Raw genomic sequence first — 18,051 nt, forward strand, 5'->3', positions numbered from 1 at the left:
CGGAGATACAGAGGAATAACTCATCTCTGGTTGAAATATACAATGAGGCAGAGAGACAAGAAGATAGAGTTAAGGCACGAACGACAGAGAAAATAAATTTCCTTGGTAATGAGAAGGTATTTACTATTATTATAATGTGAAAACTAAACGTATACTAAATATTACGAATATTACGTTTTTTGTTAAAATGTCTAAAGTAGACTTTTGTCCCTCTTATCTTCTATGTGCTTCTGTGTGCCAAAGTGTGTGCGTGTGTGTGTGTGTGTGTGTGTGTGTGTGTGTGTGTGTGTGTGTGTGTGTGTCGAAAATTGTGTGTGTGTGTGTGTGTGAGAATATGTGTGGGTGAGCATGCATGGGTGTGCATTCATGTGTGACTGTGTTGTTTTCATCAGCCAATCAGTCCCTCCCTAAGGGATAACAATTAAGACAGGTCACTGCATTAACATGGAGCCTCCACACTGGCGTGGCGTTCTCCCTGGAATCAACACCCAGCTCCCAGCGTCTTTCCATGGCTTAGCGGCCACAAAGTCCTCTGGCTGATGATGTGCCCGGGGTGTGGCACAGCAACGGCAAATGTCTTGTCTGCAACCCCCGACCTCAAACCACCCACAGGGCTGCAAGTATAGTTCAATACAGGGAGGAGAGAGAGGAGAGGGGAGTCGAGGGGAAGAGAGGAGAGGGGAGGAGAGGAGGGCAGTAGGAGAGAGTGAGGACAGAGGAGCGTAGGAGCTGATAGGAGAAGAAAAGGAGAGGAGGAGGGGGAGAGGAGAGGAGGAAAGGAGAGAGAATGAGTGGAGGGGAGAGAGGGCAGGAGAAACGGGGAGGAGAGAAAATGATATGAGGCAAGGGGAGGTGAGGAGAGTATTGGCAAGGAGATGAGACAAGAGGGGGGAGGAGGAGGTGTTCCTGGCCCGTGACAGTCTGCCAGTCACTTTGCTGACAGCTCTGTGAAAGATAGCTGTCTTGGCAACGAGACAGAGAGAGAGAAAGAGCGAGAGAGGTAGGGACAACGAGAGGGAGGGAGACAGACAGACAGAGAGAGAGAGAGGGAGCGAGACAGAGAGAGACGGAGAGGTAGACGAGTGAGTGGCCGACAGAGATAGAGAGACAGAGGCGAGGGGGAGAGAGAGAGAGAGAGAGAGGGAGGGAGGGAGGAAGGGAGGGAGGGGTAGAGTGTGGCGAGGCAGCCCTGCTTGCCTGCATGTGCCAGTCACAATGAGATGCAGGGGAGGGGAGGAGCAACGAAAAGAAGAGAGGAGGAGAGAGGATGGGGAAGGAGAGGGGGAGAGAGGAGGGAAAAGCGGAGGAGGAGAGGCGGGAAGGGGAGCAGGGCAGGTTGACGTGACAGGAGCGCTCTAACTTGAGTGATTGGCGCTCCACTCGCGTCAGGATGAAAGATCGGGAGCGGGTGTAAAAACACTAAACTCTGTCAGCGTTATTATCACCGCCACCGACTGATTTCCTCCTCGCACCCCAGGGTGGGGGAGATTGTAGATGGATGTAGGAATGAACGAACGGACAGACGGGATGGGGAGGGGGGATAGAATAGAGAGGTATTGAAAAGAACGATTTATGACTTGATAGGTGGAGGGAGGAGAGTTAATTGACAGTTTAGAAAAAAAACTTTTTTTACTTGCATCCAAATGCAGGGTAAAGGAGGAGACGACACCAAAGGCTTGTCAATGTGACAGTGTTGGCAGCGGAAAGAGAGAGTGATATTAAGACAGATGCATGTCAATTTTTTGGGAGCGGGTGAAAATTCTCTCTTCCTCTCATATTACTCAAACGTCAATCACGCCGCTTTCCCCCCGTCTTTTTTACCTTTTGTGTGTTTTGAATACAATATATATATTTTCATGTAATGTAGGATAACAATTCTCAACACACAAAGGCCCTTTGCCAAAAACGAAGGTTTAGTTTCTACGGTTACTGTAAATTCGAACTGTTTAGTGTAAAGTTTTAGCTTTTCTGTTGCCTTGCCAAAAACTAACTCTGTGGGGAGTTCTGTAGTCTTGTAGAATAAACGCAAACCACAGGAGACTCTCTAAGACAGTTGTGGCAGGGTAAGTTCTATTTCTCTTCAATTTTTCGGTCAGTGTACGAACAGATCAAACTCAACAGCCCGATGCGGAAGATTAGCCCGTTTGGTTGTGACGCGCCGTTGAATCATTAATGACCCGCCGTTGGGGGGCGAAAAACCGAAATGTGATTGGACAAATTCCTGAAATATTTAAAGTACGAGCTTGTCGGAGCCTCTTTACTGTTGGATCCGTGTGGCGTCAGGCCTCGGGGAGAAGGGCTGGTAAAAAGCTGGTAATTGGTGCCCTGGTAGTTGTCATGTCATTCTGGTGATATGTAGTGCCCGCTCACAAGCCTTGCTAGTCTCTCTGCCACCCACTCACCCACACACACTGACACCTGGCACCCCTTCACCTGACCACCCTACTGACATCAACAGTTTACACCCCAGTGGACAATTTATAAACAATGAGGGGAAAGTGGGGAGGGATTCAGTATGAGTTGCTTTTGAATGGGAAAGTACAATAACCATTAGTTAAACAGAACCAGATGCGCATGAAAAAACGCGCTAAATGATAACCGGCTTAGTGCCTTCCCTAACTCTTCCATCAAGCAAGTAGTGGCTAGGGTTTGTGCCTCCCAGCTGAAAGATGCACGGTTGATCACACAATGTCTGCATCCCAACTTGTAGTCATTATAGCAACATGATGTCACGTACCGTCTCCTTAATGACGTTTATCTGAAATCACCGTGATTTACTTTTGATAAAAGCGTTTCCTCATGGGTTGCGACTGCCCCACTCGTTAACACTTAGGACCCTATTTTAACGGTCTGAAACACAAGTGAGAAGCGGCTAGCGCAAGTAGCTTTGTGGGCGGTTCTATGGCGATGACAATTTTTTAAATCTTAAAAGGGTTGGTTTGAAGTAGCCTAATAGGTGTGGTGTGGTTTGGGCGTAACGTGCAATAAACCAATGAGGGTGCCAGCTCCCATCCCCTTTAAGAGCCATGAGCGCATTTGAATCTGACAAGTTGATATTTTAACAGCGCGTCTGCAGTCTCCGATGAGACAGATGCACATGAATTTCAAACTTCAAATGGCTCAGTTTATGGCCAAATAATATGGCCTAATTCACACATGGAATAAGGTTTTCTTTTCTTTTTTAAGGTTTGCAAGTGGTTTCTGAAACTGCAAAATAGCACCAGGGAACGTTTTGCGCCAGAACACACCTCCTCCTTCGCCGAACCGCCCCTTGGGGCGCAAGATCATTCCCTAATTAACCGACGCGTGGCGCAGGAGGGAAAAGAACGCTCTACGCCAGTTGCAAACTAGCAACGACACGTGCGCCAGTGATTAAGTCAATTACACCGGATGCAAGATAGGGCCCTTAGTGTTTTGATAAACACTTTTTGCGTTTTCTAACGTCCTTCATCGCACCTTTTCCCACAGCAGACACGACCCGCTGCTCATCCCCGGGAACGAGCAGATCGAGAACATGGACATGAGCGTGAAGAAGTACGACTCCACGGGCATGTTCCACTGGTGTCCCTCCAAGGAGATCGAGAAGGTCATCCTGGTGAGTGTGTGTGGCGGCGGCGGTGGCACTTACTTAGCCGTGCTGGCTGCGTGCCCCAGGGACTCCACTGCCCTGCTAGCTGCCTGCCCAGCAGATGATCGAAGTTATCCTCTTTGGCACAACTCTGGCATGTTTCCAGCAACGTAATCGATGTGCACGGTCCCTGTCAAAAGATACTCAAAATATAAATAAGAAGCTTGAGGTTTAGACTTTGATTTCGATAACACGGCCTATATACGTAGATACACTAGGTCAGACAGAGAGATAATATAATCAGATCATGGCCAACGGCAGTCCTGATCAGGGGGGGGAGGGTCGCTAAGATCTAAGGTCCTTCCCTGGTTCCGATCAATAACGTTAAACAATCGATAACTAATATGTACTGACACTTTCTCTCATTGCTTCGCCGTTGTTTCAAGGTGAGTGGGAATGCTTTTTTTGTTTTGTTTTCTATACTCTGTACAGCGAATAGTTACTGCTACACTTCAAGGCATGAGTTTGGGATTTGAGAAGGGAGCTTAAAGGGCCTGTTTGGGTGTGGGAGTTGTGTATTTGTATGTGTTTCAAGGAAAATAACAGTGTGTGTGCGCGTGTTTGGGTTTCTGAGATAGATGAGAAGAGAGAAGTTTGTGAAGCTGCAATTAGCAACATTCCCATTTGGAAAGATAAAATGTAACTTTGATAGTGCTGGAAGATCACACTGGTGCAATGTTTTATTAACGAAACTTGATTTGACTTTAAAGGGATTTTTTTCTTTTTAGTGTTGGACAGAAATCCTTGTGTTTATTTTCAAAGATATTGGATATCAGTAATAGTGTTGCAGCACCTTACAAAACCCTTGAGAGCCATACATAACATTACTTTATTTTTCTTCTGTATGCATTGCTGCATTCCAGAGATATATGCATGCAATATCTCACAAACTGCATCTTTGTAGAAAATGGTTAAAATCTGCTAAAGCTCGGATCTTTTTCTTCATTTCTGATTTCCTCACTTAGTATTACTGAGTACATTCTTAAATGTACGTTTACAATGTATAGTGGAGTGTACAATTGGTTGCTTGGTTAACCAACTATACATTTAAGATACATTGCATTTAGTCCAGCATACTATTCAGTACGACTGAATAGCCATGAACTATTCAACTATAAACCTGTAAAACTCTTGTTTTAAATCGCATTAATCTTTTTATTTTATCTCTCCTCTTCCTCCCGACATTTCAAGCCGACACTCCTCCGTTTCTCACTATGTTGTATTGTGTTTTTTTCTCTCTCTCTCTCCCTCCTGTCCCCCTGTGTCTCTCTTTGTCTCTCTCTCGCCGTAGACCCGGAGCGAGGCGTCGATGACGGTCCTGAGCGGTCATGTAGTGGTCTGTATATTTGGAGATGTCACGTCCGCTTTGGTGGGGCTGCGAAACCTGGTGATGCCTCTGAGAGCCAGCAACTTTCACTATCACGAGCTCAAGCCCATCGTGTTTGTGGGCTCACTGGACTACCTGCGCAGGGAGTGGGAGACCTTACACAACTTCCCCAAGGTCTCCATATTGCCCGTGAGTTTACCTCGGGACATATATTGCGTTTCTTGGTTTTTTATGTTTTTTTTTAAAGGTTTACGTTTTAATTTAAGGTTAACTTAAATGTGCTGTAGCTGGGTTTGAGAATTGTAAAAAAAAAAGAGAGCCGCAGAAAGCAAGATTTTGAAACTAAACCTCCCAAAAGAAACGCAAACAAATATTCTCACACAGCATTTTCATAGCTGACAGTATTTCTAACAATGGATAGTTAAATTGTATCTGTTAAATCTTACCAACCAACCTTTTAACACCTTTGTACAGTTGCTTAATATTCTTTTGTATTTGGAATATCCTTTATCCCAAAATATCGCTTCTAAAATAAATTGCCTACCCTAGCTTTAACTGTTTTGTGATTCAGATTCAGATTTCTGAAGTGGTTTTTATTTCTCTAGCGTGGATGGAGGGTGGTGTTGATGACTGGTGTAAGGCTAAGCGATGAACAGCGAATGACACGGAAACATTCTACTCTTTTACAAGGAGTGCTGTAAACTGACCACTGTGCGTTGACATTTCGGAGTTTGCGTGCACATTGTAATCCCGATGAGTTCCGTGAGTCGAACCGTCGTCGACTGTCACTTCAATTCGATCACAAATTATTTCGGGCTGAACGGTCGGTTTCTGTGATCGGTCCCTCTCCCTCCATGCTCTGAGGATAAATAAAAGCCCAGGCAAGGGTTCCAGGGAGCTGCAGCCCCAGTGACAGCTGTGGACGCAGTGGCTGGCTGCCTTTAGAGCTTGTTAGGCCTGGCTTGACTGATGATCACAGAGGAGAAGCCCAAACACAGCCTTCAGCGCCAGCTAGCCTTTAGATTAGTCTGCGTCCCCCCCCCCCTACCCCCCCACGGCCTGTTACATCAGCCGAATGTCATCGCCTCCGCACTGGAATACTTGTTAACTAATTTCCCAGAGCTCCACTCCACCTCTTGCTCTTAAACTAGTTTTTCTCTCCTCCCTCCACCCAGCTTGGCTGTTATTTTGTTGTGTTTTCGGGTTTGTTTTTGGTTCTTTTTTTGATTAGTTCAAATTTTTTTTGTATTTTCTCTTTGTGCCACGTTTTTATTTCTTCCCTCTGCTTCTTCCTTCTTCTCTCTTTCTCTCCCCCTGTCTCTTGCTCTCCTCTTCCGCTGTCTCTCTCTCTCTCTCTCTCTCTGTCTCTCTCTCTCTGTATCTCTCTCTCTCTGTCCTTCTCTCTCTCTCTCTCTCTCTCTCTCTCTCTCTCTGTCCTTCTGTCTCTCTCCCTCTCTCTCTGTCTCGTTCTCGCTGCCTCCTGAAGGGTACTCCACTGAGCCGGGCTGATTTACGAGCTGTCAACATCAACCTCTGCGACATGTGTGTCATACTGTCGGCCAATCAGAACAACATTGACGACGTCTCGCTGCAGGACAAAGAGTGCATCCTGGCGTCGCTCAACATAAAGTCTATGCAGTTTGATGACAGTATCGGGGTCTTGCAGGCAAATTCCCAGGGTAAGAGCCACCTCCCCCTCATAGGCTTTGAATTGAAAAATTCACATTTCTCCCCGATAATTTAGAATGGCAGCGCATCTTGTGTATCCAACCACCCCAATCCCCCTATATGCCACTAGAGGAACTACATTTTAGTCTCTCCTGTGAACCCCCTATAGGCCACTAGAGGAACTACATGTAATTATCTTCCGTGAACCACATAAGCCCAATTTTTGAGGTACTGCGTGCTACTCTCTGTCGTGAACAACCTATAGGTCGGTAGAGGAACTACATGCTAGTCTCTATCTTGAACACCCTACAGGCCGTTAGAGGAACTACATGCTAGTAGCATGAACCACCTATAGGCCATTCAATGAACTACATACTACTCTCTACCGTGAAACCACTTTATGCATTTAGGGGAACTCTCATCCAGCAGGGATTCACAAACAGGTGCTCACGGCTGCTGCCTGAACAGGAATCAGAGCTGGTTTCCCCTAGAGAGGACAGGGTCATCTCAGACTGGGAAGATTGAACTCATAGATGGGAAAAGGGGGTGGCGAGGACGGGCCTGAGAGAACAGGAAGAAGAACGTAACAGTGGGATGGATGTGTCAACATGTCAAGCGGTAGTCCATCACGTATGTTTAATTTAAAATCCCTGGCAGTAAACCGATGTTATCGCTCAACTCGAACAGCTTTATTTTTACAGACACACACACATGCACATGAATACACAGAAACACACACACACACACACACACGCACACACACACACACACACACACACACACACACACACACACACACACACACAGAAACAGCCAAACACAACACTGGGCGGTGACGGCTTCATCTGAAACGCCACGTTAAAGTTTTTCTTCCAACATCATTTACGGATTATTCCAGCCATGTCCTTCAGTAATTCACACACACGTCCTCCTCCGCCACGATAACACTTTTTAATGATGTAATCAACGGGACCGGGCCGTTTAATGACAGCGTTCCCCCCCCACCCTCCCGCACCCCACCCCGTGGACCTGGTGTCTGGCGGAATGGTCTGGAACAGATTGTTGATGTTTGGAGACGAACACACGCAGCCTGGCGTCCCATCAGCCTTCATCATCATTAAGCAGCGAGCACAAATCACCATCCACGCCGAGTCAGCTGCTGCTCGTTAGTCACAGCAAAACACTCACACACACGCAAGGCACACACGATCACACACACACACGCACAGGCAGGGACGGATGTGCATAAGGAGACGGGGTGACACTGGCGCACACGCAGACACACACTGACGCGTACAGTATATACATACAAATACACAAGCTTATGTGTAGAAACGTTGGCGCACGAGAACACTCATGTGCACACTTATTTGCGCAAATGAATAGACTTACCCATACAGTCCCACTACCGGACACGCACACACACTCGTGTACACACACACATCGGAATATATGTACCCTACACACATAGACACACATAGCTGCATGCACACACCCTAAAACAGTCAAACAGACGCAATCTCACACGTAAACACTCGCAACCGTCCCAACAACCAGCGCTTTCTCCACACTTCTCCGTCGCGCTAAAATAAACAGTTTAATACCAAACGCGGTAACGGTTGCAAACAAAAACAAATAAAACATGCCTATCAGCCGAGGGTGTATCTCCTTTGCTCCATACCCCTCTCTCCTCTCCTCGCCTCGCCTCTCGAACCCCTCCAGCACCAAAAAACAACAACACCAGCAGTGGTTATTTTTTATTCTCCACCCAGCCAGGTGTGAGTGATGCGCTGTCAATAGCAATGGCACCCCGGCCCAGTAAGCAGGGGTAAATCTGAGAACACAATGCCGCTCCGGGGACCAGTACGCGGCTCACGTGATGACGGACCGCCAGGCTCCCTGGGTCCCCCTCCCACACTGGATGGATGGAGCCTATTGTTGTCAATGATTGGGTCTTACATCAACCGTCGGTTGCAGTGATAAATATTGCACTGTGGAATGTGTGCCGCGCACGTTCGCTTGGTGTGTTTGACACATTCACAGGTGTGTAACGGCGCGCACAAACGTAGATCCAGAGGCGACACATGGGCACACACATGGTCACGCAGACGAACACAGAGACACGCACACACACACATACGAATGAACAAGGACACACACATATCAACAAGGACTCACACACACCTTTGCACACGTGAATATACAAACACACAGACACACACATGAATGAACAAGGACACGCACACATTTGCACCCATGCACGTACAACCACAAACAAACACAAAGGCACACATACACACACACACACACACACGTGCTCAGTGTATCATAGGTATTGCTTTGGGGAGTCCTACCACTCAGAGATGATAACATGGAGACGGCGGGGCGGTTGAATTTAAAACAAGAAGGTGCAAATGAATAAGTAAACACGTGGCTTCCTGGGGGAGCGCTTCTCACGGTTTCGCTAGCATGTAGTCAGCCGCAGAGCAAAGCTGTGCCCGGGGGGTTTAGAGCAGGGCATGTGTAACCCAGATCTCAGATAAACCTGTCAGCTTTACATTGTGGTGGAGGGAGACCAGCTCTCTGTCTGGCTATACCCGCTCCTGTTCAGCTGCAGTTGATGGGGCCTCTAGACATCCAAACGTTTTTTGGCGGCATGTAAATATGATGGGTCGTCGTGTGTATTTCACAGTGAATTTGATGTTGGAAATTGTGCAGGTTATTTTTTTAATTCAAGGATTTTTTTTTTTTGGTCAAAATCGGAACATAAAATTATTGATTATAGAAATAACTGAATCGTTGTAAAATATATAGAGATTGCGATGTTCAATGTGTTACATTATGGAGACTTTGGTGCGAGAGACCAAGTGGAGAGGTCAAATGTTTCCAGTAAACGCCAGACATATTTATTCACAATTTAGCGGAAGTCTTTGCCAAATACAAAAACATATACGCATGTCTAGCATTAACATGTTAATATTGTCCCAGCATGATCAGCTTTTTTATGTAATCAACTGCCAAAGATAAATTCACCATGTATTTCCAAAAAAAACATTCAGAAAACCAACAGTTAGTGGATCAATATCCCTGTTTCCACAGTTCTTCCGGTGTAGACACAAACAGCACAGCAGATTCACTACGACAAAAACATGTTTTGGCATCCCCATATACAACCATAAGAAAAGAGAAGGTATGTCGTTACAGCTAGGAACCAACACCGGCTGTCACTACCCGGAAAGAGTAAACACGGTTATTTTTGTAGGCTCGCCGGCTCTGACGATGTTGTTGGTAAACGGGTAAACCTGTGTTTCCTGGTTTACTTTAGTGAGCGTCACACTTGACTGTTTGCGACTGTTAGTTATGTTGTGGCGTTGCGCGTTATTACGCAGGCTTACGGCCTCGTAGGGAACCTTTTTTTTGGGGATTGCCTGATGCCGAGGACTTGGGGGATGCCTTTGGTATTACGAGTGTCTCTGGTAGTTTATGTGGAGATACGCACTCACGCACATACACACACGCACACACACACACACACACACACACACACACACACACACACACACACACACACACACACACACACACAAACACACACACACACACACACACACACACACCTCATTCACAAGCCTTTCAAAACTTTGTGACCTGAATATATTTCCTGCATTATGTCTGCGGAGTCGTAGCAGGTATAAGCTGGCGTTTTTGCCGTCGTCAGCACTAAATGATGGATGTCAAAACAGTGGTGATGCATTATGCATTGTAGCATTACAGTTTTAAGGTGTTTACTTGTCACTAGGAGGAAATGCAAAAATGTGAAGTCATGTGAATTCATGCCGCTGTCACATACTCCTGTGTTTCCAAACCACGCGATGTTCGGATGAGAGGTTTTTTTCCGAAGGATCCACTTCGTCAACTTAATGGTTACAAAATGAACCACATATAAAATTCATATCTTCCCCTGGTTGAAGAGCTTTGGATGCTAAAAATGTTCCGACTGACCGTTAAAAGCACAATATCCATTCTGTCCCTGGTCTAAAGTGTTGCCTCCCCCCCCCCCCCCCTACTATTTTTCTGTCAATCTGCACTTTTTGAATGACACAGAATGCACACACATCAACAACTCACCGCTGCGTAAAACAACATGCACTATGGGTAATGGCATTGACGTGCCCTCCTCTGAATAGAGTGGCATATCACTGCAGTTAACCAACGCCCCCCCCCATGCTATTTTCACCTGTGTACCACATCTCCGTCCTTCACCAGAGTAAAGGAGAATGTTTCAGCTAGTAGTGGATCTTGTCGTATCCCCCCCGCGCTTATGTTGATCCATTGCTTTCAAAATGTAGACATCTTTTTATCCAAGGTTTTTCTGGTATACATGACATTAAGGATCAGGGAGGGGTAAGGGTGTCTTGCTCAAGAATGCCTAGGTACAATGTGGACATTGAGGTTTAAACCCAGAACCCTATCTGTAGGTCAAACAAACCCCAGACTAGACTACCCTACACCCTTAAAGTAGACTAGCAGAATAGCTACACAGTAGTAGTACCCATGGGCGTAGGAATGAGTTTAACATTGGGGGGGACACATATTGGAAACCTGACAGATCTGTTAATGGTTTGAACAGAAATATGTCATAAATTAACTACACTGAAAAAATTCACAAATATATTTTATTCTACTAAAAAGATACATTTTTAAATGTAAAGAAAACACATTTTGAATGGCAGTAATGAACTGATAAATATCAAATCAATTCTTTAATTGCACGCTCAATCATCTAGTTTTTTAGAATAAGAAGCGGTGACAAGACGCTGTGTTGCGCTTTCAAAATAAAATAAAATATTTTTCTCCCCCGGTATAATTTTTAGGTGGGACAGATGCACCTGTCTCCAATATTGGAGGGGACACGTCCCCTCCGTCCCCCCCGGTTCCTACGCCCTTGGCAGTACCCACTCTTGTTAATCTGTTACTATTCCCTCTGTGCACCCTTCTCCAGGTTTCACGCCTCCCGGAATGGACCGGTTATCTCCAGACAGCAGTCCAGTACATGGCCTCGTCCGCCAGGCCTCCGTCACCACCGGAGCCAACATCCCAATCATCACAGAGCTAGGTAATGCCTCAGCACTGCGTCAACCCACACCAAGAACCCTCCACTATATCAAAAACACAAAGTAAATATCGACCAGCGTCCATTATCGACACGTACACATAGCCCTCAAGTAAATATCTCAACGCTGGGCTGCCTGAAGAGTTTAAACAGAATGTTTGATGTGGAATTTGACCTTTTATAGAGGCGACCAAATTTGTGGTATTCGTTGCTAATACTCCCCCCCCCACACACACCTTTCTCTACCAACTCTAAAGAGATTCCTTTCCTGGCTTTGTTGCTGTTTTTTTTATGAGTCAGAGGCGAATGCCTGGATGCTTTTATCTGCGGCGAGGCAGTTTTGACAAGACCATAGCACTTAGGACAGTGTGCGTTAACCTGAACGTCTCTGTCAGGCGCTTTCACCACTAAAGCAGATCGGCGTCTGCGATTTGTTCGCTAATGCACAGGACAAACCCATCCTGATGGAGAGGGTGAGGGAAGCAGAGGAAAGATGGGAGGAGAAGCGGTAGAGTGTTAGAGAAGAGGAAAATGGGAGAAAAATGCCAGGGTTGCAAAATAGGCCCATTTATTAATAACAATGGCAGTGGTTGTAGTCCCAGTGGGAACGCAGGACTCATGAAACTTTTAGATCTCTGAGGGCTGTACTAAAACACTGGAGACTGCCTACTCTATCTCCCCTGCCCCAATTAGGGAGCAGTGGAGCGTGGGAGAGGGAGGGAGAGAGAGGGAGAGAGAGAGAGAGAGAGAGAGAGAGAGAGAGAGAGAGAGAGAGAGAGGGACGGGTTTGGTGAGGAGGAGTGAGGGTGAAATCTGTGTATTTGGGGGGGGGCTTGGCTGAGAGAGAGAGAGAGAGAGAGAGAGACTCCCTAATGTTATTTGTATCATTACCTACTGTGTAGAGACCTCCCCGACTAGTTTATCACACAATCACGCTAAACTAGACTCAACTACTGGCGTCAATTCATCACTAGCTAGCCTAGCACTCGGAAATCTCGCGCATTACTCGGGAAAACTTGTCTCGTACAAGTCGTGTTTGCCTGTTGGTGGGGGACAATTTGCATCGCTGGTTGCCGACACAGTTGTGTACCACCCACATGGCGCGGAAGAGAGGGAATAATATGCAGAGGAGAGACGTGCCCGCTGTGGCTCTCAGATCTCAGCGGAACCACACTCTGTACCTCCGTGTTTACAGCTCGGGTGGCCAAGCCAACCAAATCTATTCCCGTTGAAATCAAAACTGAACATTACCCCGTTCGCGACTGGGTTTGCTTGGTCAATTTTTTTTGCGTTATGCGTAACGAACACACTTGTGTGTGCGTGGGTAGGGGGATGATAACACCTCACTTTATTCCCTTCTCCGCCTCCCACCGTGAACTATGTTATTGTTCTCTTTAGCGGCGCTGCTCGCTGACAGCAATGGCTTCTAAACCCACCACACGCAGTATAATCCACCACATTGTTCTTGCTGAAAACACGGACAGCCTTGAGTGCCCTCAGACAGAGTTGAATAGCTTATCTCCCCCCCCCCCCCGCCCGCTTTTTTTGTTTCAAATAACCACGCCATTTCTTCCCTATGCCTCCCTCCCCCTCCAAACGCCCCCACCCCATCCCTTTCCTTCCTGGGTCCCTCCCTCCTGTTTCCTGCCTTGCTTCATTGCCATTAGCTAAACCTGGCAAACTCCAGCCATTGATTTCATTGAGTCAGGAAGCAAAATGTGGACTCAACATACACATGATAACGGAGCTGGGTAAGCCGCGCTTTCTTGTCTAACACCCCCTCGTCCTCCACCAACTCCTCGTCCTCCGTAATGCTGCTTTCATGGGCCTTGTTCAACCAGCAGCCATTTTGGTTTCATGTAGGAAGTAGTGTCAATTGATATCAAGCACGTTCAAAGCCGCCATCTTGATGCCTTTTCCCCCATTGTAATATGAGGTTACTTGGTTGTTGTATTTTTGGTCATGGAATACCAAGATGGCAGCTTGATCTTCTTTAGAACTCTAGAAGACCTGAATGAAAGCCTCCTATTGGTTCTAAATGCTAGCCGGGTGGGTAATTCCGCATTCGGTTTCATATTTTTGGACGTAAGTCCAATTCCAAGTCCGGTTCCCTGACCCAGCTAGCGTTTAGATCCAAGATGGGTGCTCGGTGAACGAGGCCCAATCATCCATTAGATCGTTGGATCCCTCCCTTTCTCTCCGCCGTTCTCTCACCGGCTTGTTCTCTCGGTTCATCTGGATGCAGTCGAGCGCCACCACCAACCCAACCCCACCGTTGCTGCCTTCCCCCCCCCCCCCATCTGAACACTTTGAACACACGCCTACTTCTCAGTGCTCGCTCACCACCCGGGGCTTTTGATCATCCATGCAGTCTGCGAGGGCTGTGGCTGTTTTACCATGGACTCACTCACTTCTTCCACGTCCACCACCTCCACCACGTCCACCACCTCCACCACGTCCACCACCTCCACCTAGTCCACCCCCACCACCTAGTCCACCACCACCACCACGTCCACCACCTCCACCTAGTCCACCACCACCACCACATCCACCACCTCCACCTAGTCCACCCCCACCACCTAGTCCACCACCACCACCACGTCCACCACCTCCACCTAGTCCACCACCACCTCCACGTCCACCACCACCACCACGTCCACCACCTCCACCACATCCACCACCTCCACCTAGTCCACCCCCACCACCTAGTCCACCCCCACCTCCTCCTCCTCCTCCTCCTCCTCCTCCTCCTCCTCCTCCACCTCGTCCTCCTTCTCCTCCATCCCCTCCACCTCGTCCTCCTCCATCCCCTTCACCTCGTCCTCCTCCATCCCCTCCACCTCGTCCTCCTTCTCCTCCATCCCCTTCACCTCGTCCTCCTCCTCCTCCTCCACCTCCTACTTCTGACCACACTCAGAACATTTGCATCAGACACCTCCTTCTCCACCTTCCAGTCCCCCTCCAGCCCCATCCCCTCCATCTCCTCCACCTCCTTATCTTCCTCCTTCAACTCCTCCTCCTCCACCACCTCCACCTCCTTCTCCCCCTCCTATGACCACAGCACATTTGAGTCAGACTCCTCCACCTCCTCCACCTCCTCCTATTCCTTCTTCATCTCCTCCACCACCTCCACCTCCTTCTCCCACTCATCTGTCCACATCACATTTGCATCAGACTCCTCCTTCTCCATCTTCTCCTCCGCCTCCTTCTATTCCTCCTCCACCACCTCCACCTCCTTCTCTTCCTATGACCAAAGCACATTTGCATCAGACTCCACTTTCTCCACCTTCTCCTCCACCTCCTTCAACTCCTCTGCCTCCTCCACCACCTCCACCTCCTTCTATTCCTCCTTCACCTCCTCCTCCACCCCCTCCAGCTCCTTCTATTCCTCCTTCACCTCCTCCTCCACCACCTCCACCTCCTTCTATTCCTCCTTCACCTCCTCCTCCACCACCTCCACCTCCTCCTCCTCCTCCACCACCACCTCCACCTCCTCCACCTCCTTCTATTCCTTCTTCATCTCCTCCACCACCTCCACCTCCTTCTATTCCTCCTTCACCTCCTCCTCCACCACCTCCACCTCCTTCTATTCCTTCTTCACCTCCTCCACCACCTCCACCTCCTTCTATTCCTCCTTCACCTCCTCCTCCACCACCTCCACCTCCTCCTCCTCCCCCACCACCACCTCCACCTCCTCCTCCTCTTCCTCTGGCTACAGCGCATTAGCCTCAGCCTCCTCCTCGCTGTTGACTGACACGTCTCCCGGTTCGTCAGGGCAGGAAAGCTGGGGAGAATGATTAGAGGAATATATTAGAGGAACATAACTTCCAAGATCAAAACCTGGTTTATGCTGTTTTATTTGGATTCTTTTTTTTTTGCAGTTGTTGTTGTTGTTGTTTGTTTTTCTCCTCCAGACCTGATTGGCAGGGATTTTGCAGGAGACAAACACACAAAGATTTGCGCGTTAAAAAACATTTTGCCACTGATATGAATTTCATTCAAGGCCAACACTGTGATCACATATTATGTTTGCCAAAAAGTTTTTGAGTGGTATTTGATTTCATCATTATTTTATTAAGTTTGGTGTGCCACACTCTGAAGGTACAACAACATTTTGTTGTTTTTGTCATGCGTTCAAGTCTCACACCTTTTGCACTCTAACCTTAACACCACGGTTTGATTAATCAGTGTTTTGATTTGAATGTTTTATTGTATTATTACCTGGTTTATTCATTCATTTGTATTTCAGGGCACAGGTAAATATCGAGAGATGCTTATCTCAAAATAGTGATGATGTGCCCACAAACACATCTATCATGGAGAACTAATGCATGTTTTTTGTTTTACGGTATGCGCAAGATGTCATCAATTCGGAGTGACTATTCATGTCACAAAAAAGTGCATGAATTCAGATCTATGCTTTCTGTTTATAAGGTGACATGGAATGTTGGTAATTAATTATGCTGATTAAGGGAACAGTGATCAAGTCCTTAATCAGTTCATTATTAACATTAATAATAATAATAATAAATTAAATATTTATTAAGGAATGATATCATTGTGTTAATAAAATATTATAAAACCTCTTCAATATCAATAGATTGGATATCAGTCGTTTTATTCACACTCATCTAATGCACTTTGCATCATGATTTACTGTTGAAGTTTAGCAGTGAAAAATCACTATCCGGATCATTGCTCTTTTCGACAGAAAAGATATCAGATTAAATGTGATACTATATATGTATATATCTTTATACATAATATAGTCTTTTTTAGATTAAATGTGACTGTGCATCTCTTTAAGCTTCGAATCATCCTTCTGATGATCGACGATCAACCAATGAAACGCCGGTTTCATGGAGCGCCGGTTTTCCTCCCCGGTGTGTGTGTGTGTGTGTTTGTGTGTGTGCGCTGCGTTCTGCGTTCTGCTTGGGGTTCTCCCTCTATGTGTGTGTACCTTACCTCGTCCCCCTTCCTGTGTGCCAGTGAACGACTCCAACGTTCAGTTCCTGGACCAAGACGACGACGACGACCCGGACACGGAGCTGTACCTCACGCAGCCCTTCGCCTGCGGCACCGCCTTCGCCGTCAGCGTGCTCGACTCCCTCATGAGCGCAGTGAGTAGCCCCCCCCCCTGGCACCCATCAACCAGCGTCGTGTACCCCCTGAGTGAGGCCTCTGAACGACACCCGGACCCGCTCCCAGACCCCCGATAACGGATATGTATAGAGTCCTTTATCACAGCTACTACACAGCGACACCCCTAAACCAATCAGCCCCCAATGAAATAAGGCAGAAACCTTGTGAAATAGTATTAGTGCCATTAACTATCTGCTAACATTATATATTCGTAGTTGAAGAAGCGCTAGAAGTCATTACTGTTATACTAATGAACAGCATTTTATTTCGTACAACTCAAAGATCCTGTACATATAAATACAAACATGAATTTTGACCATGTATATCAAGAAGGGCCAATTTTGATTGTATTTAGTATTTAGGTCAAAAGTACCAGGCATCCATACTTAATGTCCTATGAAAGCAATCGACAGAACCTGAGAATTGAACTCACTCCACAGCGTATTTAAAGTATAATCTTTTTATTCAGAAACATTCCCCCTCAGAAATAGACGACATGTGCACTTTAAAGCCATTTCCCCCTCCGACATATCAACCTTTTTTAACAGCTCGTGATGCCAACAGCCATCCAGCTCTTGATGTGTGCGTGCGTTTCCACAGCTCCAGTAAAAAAGGGGCAGGGAAGGAGTTCACAGAGCGAGTCAGATCATTAGACACATGGCTCCTGGTCTCTCGGAGGTGTTTAAATGAAACGCCACGTTGATCAGCCCCTTCCACCGGCGACAGCCCCCGCCGCCACATCAAAGCACAAACTCCCGCCAGCGCTCCTCATTTTAAGTGTCATGAATTCCACTTTCAAGGGGCCTTATTAGGTCCTTTAACAAGCTAAGCACTAAGGTTGGGGTTTTAATTGCGGATACGATACAAGCAGGGCCATCACCGGGGCAAAGAGAAACCTTTTCATCTCCCGTCACCTTCCGTCATCTCTGTAGTAAAAAAAAAAGAATAGGAAAAAGAAAACAAGAATATAAAAAAAAATAAAAACACACCTGCCTTTTGCTCTGCTTTCATTCACCGCTCTCATTCGCTCTGCCGACCTGACCAATCGCGTGCTTCCCCTTTGGGGAGTGGTAGTGGTGGTTCTGCTGCTGCTGCTGCTGTTGGGGGTAGTGGTGGTAGTGGTGGTGGTAGTGGTGGTCGAGGCGGTGATGATGGCTTTATTCCCCGTGCGTG

The 18,051-nt window shown here is 47.0% G+C and overlaps 1 protein-coding gene across 2 annotated transcripts in view; it reads left to right on the plus strand.

The window, feature by feature from the left end:
• Positions 1–18,051, plus strand: part of kcnma1a (potassium large conductance calcium-activated channel, subfamily M, alpha member 1a) — a gene marked incomplete at both ends in the record, with an annotated part of 141,117 nt that overhangs the window by 116,350 nt on the left and 6,716 nt on the right. Inside the window, 6 exons of one of the 2 annotated variants that reach the window (XM_079729764.1) lie at positions 3,472–3,595; positions 4,920–5,144; positions 6,442–6,634; positions 11,626–11,739; positions 13,404–13,487; positions 16,726–16,856. In XM_079729764.1, the coding sequence (XP_079585890.1) occupies positions 3,472–3,595; positions 4,920–5,144; positions 6,442–6,634; positions 11,626–11,739; positions 13,404–13,487; positions 16,726–16,856 (871 nt within the window). The remainder of the gene's footprint in view (positions 1–3,471; positions 3,596–4,919; positions 5,145–6,441; positions 6,635–11,625; positions 11,740–13,403; positions 13,488–16,725; positions 16,857–18,051) is intronic. The other variant, XM_079729765.1, reaches the window with a different exon arrangement.

Source organism: Pollachius pollachius (genome assembly GCF_949987615.1).
Source record: "Pollachius pollachius genome assembly, chromosome: 2".
Lineage (NCBI taxonomy): Eukaryota > Metazoa > Chordata > Actinopteri > Gadiformes > Gadidae > Pollachius > Pollachius pollachius.